The following is an 8585-nucleotide window of genomic DNA, read 5'->3' as shown; positions in this document are numbered from 1 at the left end:
TTGTGAGACTCTTTTTTTTTGCAATTCGTTTTAGTTTTTATTGAGGTGCAACATAAATTTATTCAAAAAATTATTAAACCTAGTTGAACCCTTGGTGCGAGACACAACATTTAGGATTTTTTTTAATGCATCCCCCTTGAATTGTTATTTAAAAAAAAACAATTTAACCCTTTGTTATCATTGATTTTTTTATTTAACTTAAAAAAATGCAATTTAATTGTTTTTTGTCACGTAAAAAATTTATATCTAATTGAGATCATATTTTGACCTAGCTTTATTGATTAAAGTTAAGTAGGATCAATACAAAAAAACATATTTTCAAAGTTTTTGTTTAAATTATTTTAAAACTCTTTTATTTGCTTCTAGAATTAATTTGGTTTGTACTCAATTAAGATCTAATAAAGTTCAACTTGAAAGAGAATAAGAAAGGAAAAAGAAAGATAAATTATCCAGTCAGGTTAATTCATTATGATCGTGTCCATTACTTGGATTTTATATTTCACATGTCAACCCAAGTCGATATAATTTATCATCGTCTTTTCATTTAACTCCTCAATTCTTTTTAGTCCTTTGACAATTCTTTGTTTTTATATTTAAGCTAGGGTCAGACAAGACTAATGATAGAGGTGCTTTTTTTAAAATAAATAAATAAATAAATCACCATTTGAGTAAGATAGCTAGTTTTGAGTTTGTCCACTTGGTCGAACAAGCAACTCAATTTTTTTTTCATTTATTAACGGTTATGGTTGTCAATTAATTTATTCTAATATATTGGTTAAGTTTTCAAATATTTCATTCCATTGAGTAAAAAATAACATTATTTTATATTTTTTAATGTAATTATTTGCTTTTTATCTAATCCTTAGCAAAGCTCGAACCCAAAGCCTACTAGTTTTTGTAGTGGAGCCAAAGATTACGACTTCATTTAACATTGTGGTCTAACTATGTTTTTAAAAATTTTTAAAATAATTTTGTAGTTTTAAATTAATATTTTTTTAGTGTTTTTGTATCGTTTTGATATGCTGATTTTAAAAATAATTTTTTAAAAAATATTATTTTGATGTTTTTACAAGAAAAAAATACTTTGAAAAGAAATATTTACCATACTCTGGTAGTGTTTGACATTATAGTAGCGGTTGCTTGTCAAAGTATTTTTTGCTTGAAAATACATCAAAATAATATATTTTTTATTTTTTAATATTAATATATTAAAACGATCTAAAAATACTCAAAAAATAATTTTTTTTAAAAAAGAAAATTTCTTAAAAAGCATAATTAAAAAGTGTAAACAAACAGGATCTCCCAAGCAGTCTCTACAACTCCCATCTATAGCTTCAAGATAACATGGAGACCATTATTCTCTGCCTTCTCTCCCTATGAGCAATCACAGTTGCCAAAAGGAAAGGGCGATTTCATCTACAAGCAGTAAAAGGATTGGTCCTCTCCTCAAGATTATGGAGCCAATTCAGTAATTCAAAATCATCAGACATTTCTTCAAGGCTAATCTTGATTTAGAAACCATTAGCTACTTCCTCTTGATAACTTTCTTGTTCTTCTTTGGTCCTCTCGTTACGTTTTGAAAGGTCTGCTGAACATAGGAAAAGGAGCTAACTTCTTCCAAATTACTGCGATTTTAGCTCTGTATTAGGCATGTATTTATCTATCTTAGAAACGAAATGTTTGATGGCTATGATACTGAAAACGATTTTTCTTTTTTCTTTTTTTTATAAAAAAACCATAATCATAAAAATTATCACAATATTAAATATATACTTACTCTTACTCCGCGGATAAATTATAATTTTGCATACAAGAAAGCAAACCATTCATGTGAAGATATAACTAGTGGGTTGCGACAATTTTTTTTTTTGAAGGGTCAACTATTTAAAAATGGTATTAATATTAAATTAATTTTTATTAATTAGAATATATTTTTTATTGTAGCCTGAGTTCTTGGTTTTGAACAAATAGTTCCCTATCCATTCACTTGTTATGTGTTAAAAAGTACATTCATTTAGAAAAAAAAATCCTGATTTTGAGAAGAAAAATGAGACAGTATGCCTCTTCATCAATTTCCATAAATATTTAAAATAGGTGAAAATAAAATTTTTAATACTTATTATGCCATAATCTCTGGGCTGCCAATATCCATTATGATATACTAAAAGCCCGAGATTCTTTGAGAGTAGGCCTAACCTTAATTGGGTCTAAGGTGAACTATGAAAGGTGTGTTGACTTTTGACCTAGCCCATTATACCTGAGTTTTTATTTCATAACAATGTTATCTTTTCATTTTTAATGTAATACAAATTCTAATAAGCTTCAGGATAATATTAAAAATAAAAATAAAAATAAAAATAGAATATTAAAATGAGTAGGAAAAGTTTTGGACCGATCGGGTTAGAATAAAATTTAAAGGTAAAAATTAAAAAATATTGGTCTAGATCTTAAATAAATAAATAATTAAAAAAATTAAAAATTACATATATATTAAACTAATTATATACTAAATAATTATAAATATTAGTGTTTGTATTTGATATCAGGTTTAAATCATATATTCTTAATGAATATCTATATTTAAATATTTAATGAATACTTAAAAGTTAATGAGATTTAATTTGAATATAAAAAAATTTATACCTAATTATCTATAGGTGATTATAGTAATATTTCATAAAAAAATAATATCTTTTAAATTACAGTCTTGGGTTCCCATCAAGCTGGGATTAGAGAGTAGAGACAACGTTTGCAACATTCGGAAAACACAAAAACGTGCCAAGTTTCTTTTCTCTTCCGGTCCATTCGAAGAAACAATAAATACCCAAGAAACGTAGTCAAGAACCACCACCACCACCTCTCCCTCTCTTTCTCGATTTACATTCCTCAAATCTAGTCCTCTCTGTAAGCTATTTCTCTCTTTTACTCTGCTTTTTTCTCCTTTTGTTCTAGTTCTTGACTTATTTTGCTCAAAATTTCGGTTATGGCGGGAACCTGATTTTGGTATAGTCTTAATGTTTTTTTTTTCACAATTTTTTTGGTTATGGAAAATGGGGTTTTCTTGTTTTTGTTGTGGGGCAGTGAAGAAAACTAAAAAAAAATATTTTCATTGTTTTTATGATGAATATTGGCAAATGGGTTCTCTAAAAAAAGGTTTTTGAGTAGTCAAAGTGAAGGTGCTTAAATTCTAGGGTTTTTTTTTTTTTTTTTCAGGTTAGTGGGTTGCTTCTATTTATTGTAAAACAAGCTTGACTGTAATGATTTGGATCAATGTGACACTTTTTCATTTTTTTGTTATGCATAAATTTTTAGAATTGAGTGACTTGTTGTGCCCTTTTGTTTCTAGGGTTTCCATGGGAAAAAAACAGATTGTTTAGGATAATTTAGTTGAACTTGGACATCAAAGGAGGTTACTTTGGGGGAATGTGTGAAAAAGATGTGAACTTTTGTTATATTTTTATGTTATTTGATCTGGCTTTTCATTTGTTTGTAAGTTGGAATGAAGGAAATAAAAATGTGATCTAAAGAATGAATTTTAGTTGATAATCTTTGAGTGGTGCCTTAATTTGAAATTATTTTGTGTTATTGCTTAGGTGTTTGCTCATGGTGTATTTTTGTGCAGTTACAAAAATTTTGACTTTGGGGACATTTGCGAGATTTTGTGGTTTCTGATCTGGGTGGGTTCCAACAATGCCATTATTAAAGAAAAAGGCGTTTCCCTTGTTGGAACCGCCTAAGGACTTGGATCCTAATGAGCTTGTATACCAAGTTCGATTCACAAAAGAGATATTCCGAGATTATCAGTATCCTTCTTTAAAAATTATTGAAAGTAATTGTATAGAATGTTTTATTGGATTTGCATGATGAGTTAGTTTTTAATCCTTATAGTTTCTAATAGACCCTAGAAAACTCTGTTTGGTGGAGGTCCCCTTTTCTTTTCTGCTGCCACATGGGGTATTACTAGGTTTTCCTTAGTTTGGATTAGGGTGTAGATGAACTGGATAAAAGGTCAAAAGAGATATTCCTAGGTTACGGGTTTTCCTAGTTTGAATTCTTAAGGCTGTATGAAATATGAATTATATTTGGACATGCTAAATCGTTTGACACATTTTGTATTCATTCTAACTGAAGCAGGCAAAACTTTGTTGGGCTTCTAGGTATTGGCTTCTTGCATGATGGATGATTAATTAAGATGGATTGCGAGTTGTTTTTTTCCTTAGTTTGAATTAGAATATATTTGAACCGGATAAACTTGTATCGCCAGAGAATTTGGACATGTAAAGTTAGTGGGAAAGGTAACTTGACTTATGAAGAGGCATTGGTGTCTGAAAAACATGCAACTAAGAAGGTTCCAGAGATACCCAAAGAGCTCATGGCCATGGCACTTCACACCATTCAATTTAGTAAGAACTAACTCTCTGCTGTATTAATATGAATACTATTATTTTATTTTTTGATCTGTTCTTTTCCCTCCTCGTCCTTCATCTCTTCTGTATGGTTATTGATCACTTTGCTGATGCTTTTACAATGTGGATTTCTTTTGCCTTCAAAGCCTCATATCAAATATTTGGCACCTGATACCTTGCTCAGTTATGCTTCTTGATTTCTGTGTGGAAATGGTTATAAAGGTTTGACATGTTTGACATATGGAGACATGGGTTTATTTTGATATGCATCAGCTGATATTCATTTACAAAAAAAAAAGAAGAAAAAAAAACAGAATGATGATTTGCATTTGTACAATTTTATGTTCAACAATGTTTAGAATCATATTTTCAGTTTTTATATTTTAATCTCATGTGCTTGTTGTGTAGCTGCCGCATCACTTTCATATGGTCTAGTCCTGCAGAGGCTAGTGTTACACCCTTGGGAAAATCTGAAAATTGCATTTGGTGTACCATAATCCATAATAATCAAAGCTCTAGTCTGTTAGTTTACTTGGTTCATACTTGAAAACCTTTCCAAAAGAATGTGGACCAAATTGGATGACATATCAGTAACATGATCTATAATTTTTTCTTATGTGAATCAATTTTCCGCAATGCCAACATTTCATGTACTATTTAAGGTTCAATGCATAAGCTGTGCTTTTCTCTAAAAGTTCAGTTATAACTATCCTGGTTATTGTTACTTTGAATTAGAAGCTTGTCTCTTCCTTTTGAAGTAGCTGGTTGAGACTTTCTAATGCACTGATGCTATAAAATAAATTTGAAACATAATTTTTTTTTTTGGATAAGATCTGAATTGCCTGTAAGAGAAAATAAAAAAGTGGCATATGTGCTTATTTTTTGTTGTAAACCCAAACATTGGCTTTGTATGTCTTGAAATGCCTGTTTGGCTTTTACTCCTTTTATCTACTGATTCTATGTTTTTGTATTTACAACCCATTGGTATTTCAGGTATGCTTTCATTGAAAGATCTTGCAGACAAGATAGCAGCAAAGTTGCAGGAAACTTTGTTTATAGGAGCTGAATTACATGGAAAGAGAGAGAAAAGTGATCTCTGCCCTTGCAAGATATTAAAGGTTCTGGAGGAGGGTACTGTTAAAACTAAATATGAGGTAGCATGGCTTGATAGGAATAAGAAAGTTACAGAAACTGCAATAGTGAACCGAAATGATCTGATATGGAAGAAATCTCCTTTCAGTAGGAACAGTTTGAAGCCTTTTATTCGGAAATCTACATACCGAAGTTTTCCTTGGGTGCTTCATGACAAACTGGCAGAAAAATATCGAATCTCAAGGGATCCACCACAGGATTTAAAGGGCAAAGTTTTCATCCTGGATGGAATAGTCTATAATAAAAGAAAGAAAGATGCCACGGTAAATATACTGTTAAATTTTCTTGGTCTTTAGAGTTCATCGCATATCATGTTGGTTTGTATGCATCATGTCCAGGATGTAGAAGAATCTGGAAAACTTAAAAAGAAGAAAGTGGAAGGTGAGGAAGCTGAGGCTACCGGGAAAGGTAGGTTAGAAATATAGAAGCTACCTATTTCTTTCTTTTTTTTCTTTTTCAAATTTAGCCTGCCTTTTATATATTCGTAGTATGCTTTGTCAGTTCTTTGTATAAATCTGAGATTTTATAAGCGTTGTTCATATTTTACTTTTCTCTTTTATTGGGGGTTGGGAACTTGAGCAGAGTTCGTGATATTAAAAGGCCCTTGAGGTCATGCATATCTAATAAATCATCATTTGATGTTTTCTTTTATTTCTGTATTTAAACTTGCAGAAGATAATCAACAAAAGGAAGAGCCTATCAAGTATCCAATCAATGATCTTTTGGTGCAGCCTGGAACAGATGATCCAGTCTTTACAGCCCGCCCTTTGCCTTCAAGGGACTTTAAAGTTCCAATGAATTGTGTTGGGGATCTTCTAATGGTTTGGGATTTTTGCTCCTCCTTCTGTAAGCTGTTACATCTGTCGCCGTTCTCTCTTGAAGAATTTGAAAATGCCATTTGCCATAAGGGCAGTAATGTGAATCTAATTGTTGAAACACATTCTTCTCTACTTCGGTTATTAAAACATGACAAAGATGAATATTTTTCAGCTGTTCAGAAAAGAATCCGATCATTGAAGGTATAGTGCTGAATTTCCCTTGCTATTATGGAAATTAAGTATGGTTAAAAGTGGATTCTCACATTTTCTACAAGATTAGGTTTCTCGCTGCTCTTCATTCAGAGCTTCTCTTTATCACTCCTTCATGGTGCTAACTGTTGATGACTTCTGATTTTTGTTTTCTTTTTTGACAGATAACATTAACTAATTGGACAGAATATCTGTGTGATTTCGTAGAGATCATCAATGTTGGTGATTTTTCCACTCACATAACAACAATTAAGCGGGGGCACTACGGCCTTTTAGATGCTCAAGTCAAATTAGGAATCTTAAGAGAATTGGTCAATGAAGTCCTTGAAACAGATATTGCGAGGGAGAAGTTGGCTGAATATGTTGAAGAGCGGCAGGTACTCTTAGCAACAAAGAGGGGGGAAGCACTGGAGGAGGGCAGGAAAAAAAGAGAAAAGGAACAGTTGAAGGCCAAATCTGTTGCTAATGCAGTAATGAATGGGCATGGTGCTGATATCATAGGAAAAAATCAACCTGTGTTGGCAAATGGGAATCACATTGGCCAGAATGGGCAGATCGCAAAAAAGAAGGGAGAGATCTTCTCAGCCAGACCAAACAATCCATCAAAAAGAAGGTTTCATTTTTTTATTGTATGTCAGTGCACAAGTTCACACACACTTACAGAGGAATATGGACTAGAGAATAATAGTAAACTTGCCTGATTTGAAGCTCATTGCAATTTGGACAGTGAGAGTAGCCGTTCAGACATTGAATCAAAGAAAACAGGCAAGAAGAAGAATATGAATGTGGAAGGCCAAGCAGAGAATGTGATAGATTTAACCAAAAGGGAAGCATTGATACTTTTGAGGGATGAAAAAAATACTGCAGCAAAACGGAGCGGCAAAGAGCAAAGGGTTATTTACCTTCTACTGATCTTGCTCTCCCTATAGTGTGCCTACATGTGTTTATATGCTTGCTCTTGTTGCTTTACTCATTTTTCATTGTTTTTTTATTTCTGATGTAGAGAGAATATTTTGAACGTGAGATAGAGAAACGGATCCTGCACACCAACCCTCTGGGTAAAGACCGAGATTATAACAGGTATTGGTGGTTCAAGCGTGATGGGAGGATGTTTGTTGAGAGTTCTGATTCCAAGCTATGGGGCTATTATTGTTGCAAGGAAGAGGTAGCGGGCACTGAATAATTGTTATCTATCCACTTATTTTATTTCCTTTCTCCAATCACTCATAGTTCTGTTGAACAGATTGATTTATTGATGGGCTCATTGAACCCCAAGGGTGAGAGAGAGAAGGCTCTTCGAAAACAGGTGGAGAAATTCTACAGCAGAATATGGTGAGTGATTGTTCGTATGTATATGAAATTATTTCCGTTTCCATGCAATGAAGACGGCTATGCAACTTTCTTTTTTCTTTATCAATTTGTGCCTAACCTATTAACATAGCTAATACAAATCCTTTTACCAGCATGGAACTCCAGAAGAGATCAAAGGATTTGGCTAACAGAATTGCATTGGAGGAGGCTGTGCAGAGGAGATCTACTCGTGTTCGGGCTCTACCAAGAGAGAATCCTGCCAATGCTTTCCTCAATTATGTTAACAAGTGGAAAGAAGACTAACTTGGTTTTACAGTTATATTTGAAGTTTCAGTCTCTGGTCGAGTTTAGCTGAGGACCTATACCAATTTTTTAAGGCCCGAATGTTGGGATATGTGAGAGTAGGAGATTTTTACAACGTTATTGCCAATTCATTATTTTGTTGGTCGGAAGCTGTGGAATCCGGGGGTGATGAGCGAGGTAGGAGTTACGACTGGGACAGAGGCAGTGGTCTTCAAGATAACAGGGAGGGAAGAGTTTTTTCTTTGCCCATTCCCTCGAACATTTGACAATCTTGTATTAGCACTTGCCTCAATTTTTGTAAATGGCATGGTTGCCATGTGAGACCATTACTTGTATTCATTGTTATATGCTGTTAGTTATATTTTTTTTCCTTTTTTCTCCTGGA

The 8585-nt window shown here is 32.7% G+C and overlaps 1 protein-coding gene across 2 annotated transcripts; it reads left to right on the top strand.

Moving 5' to 3' along the window:
- Window positions 1-2731: 2731 nt before the first annotated feature.
- On the top strand, window positions 2732-8585 carry LOC7458877 (uncharacterized). Of its 2 annotated transcripts, XM_024591892.2 has the most exons (11): window positions 2732-2904; window positions 3623-3803; window positions 4231-4403; window positions 5400-5821; window positions 5897-5966; window positions 6231-6577; window positions 6751-7199; window positions 7314-7479; window positions 7590-7751; window positions 7830-7918; window positions 8050-8585. In XM_024591892.2, the coding sequence occupies exons 2-11, from the start codon at window positions 3691-3693 to the stop codon at window positions 8198-8200; spliced, it is 2142 nt and encodes a 713-aa protein (XP_024447660.1). In that variant the 5' UTR covers window positions 2732-2904; window positions 3623-3690; the 3' UTR covers window positions 8201-8585. The 2 variants fall into 2 exon arrangements, with proteins under 2 accessions (XP_024447660.1, XP_024447661.1); XM_024591893.2 differs by lacking the exon at window positions 3623-3803 and having other exon boundaries at window positions 2733-2904; window positions 4158-4403.

This window comes from Populus trichocarpa, chromosome 19 (genome assembly GCF_000002775.5).
Source record: "Populus trichocarpa isolate Nisqually-1 chromosome 19, P.trichocarpa_v4.1, whole genome shotgun sequence".
Lineage (NCBI taxonomy): Eukaryota > Viridiplantae > Streptophyta > Magnoliopsida > Malpighiales > Salicaceae > Populus > Populus trichocarpa.
This window is presented reverse-complemented; position numbering and strand designations above follow the sequence as displayed.

What these genes read in the sequence shown, in the direction of transcription:
- LOC7458877 (XM_024591892.2), top strand. Translation starts at nt 3,691, where the DNA reads ATGCCATTATTAAAGAAAAAGGCGTTTCCCTTGTTGGAACCGCCTAAG. An exon ending in ACTTCACACCATTCAATTTA is followed by an intron (nt 4,404 to 5,399) that starts GTAAGAACTAAC and finishes TTGGTATTTCAG; the next exon opens with GTATGCTTTCATTGAAAGAT. An exon ending in AAATTCTACAGCAGAATATG is followed by an intron (nt 7,919 to 8,049) that starts GTGAGTGATTGT and finishes TCCTTTTACCAG; the next exon opens with CATGGAACTCCAGAAGAGAT.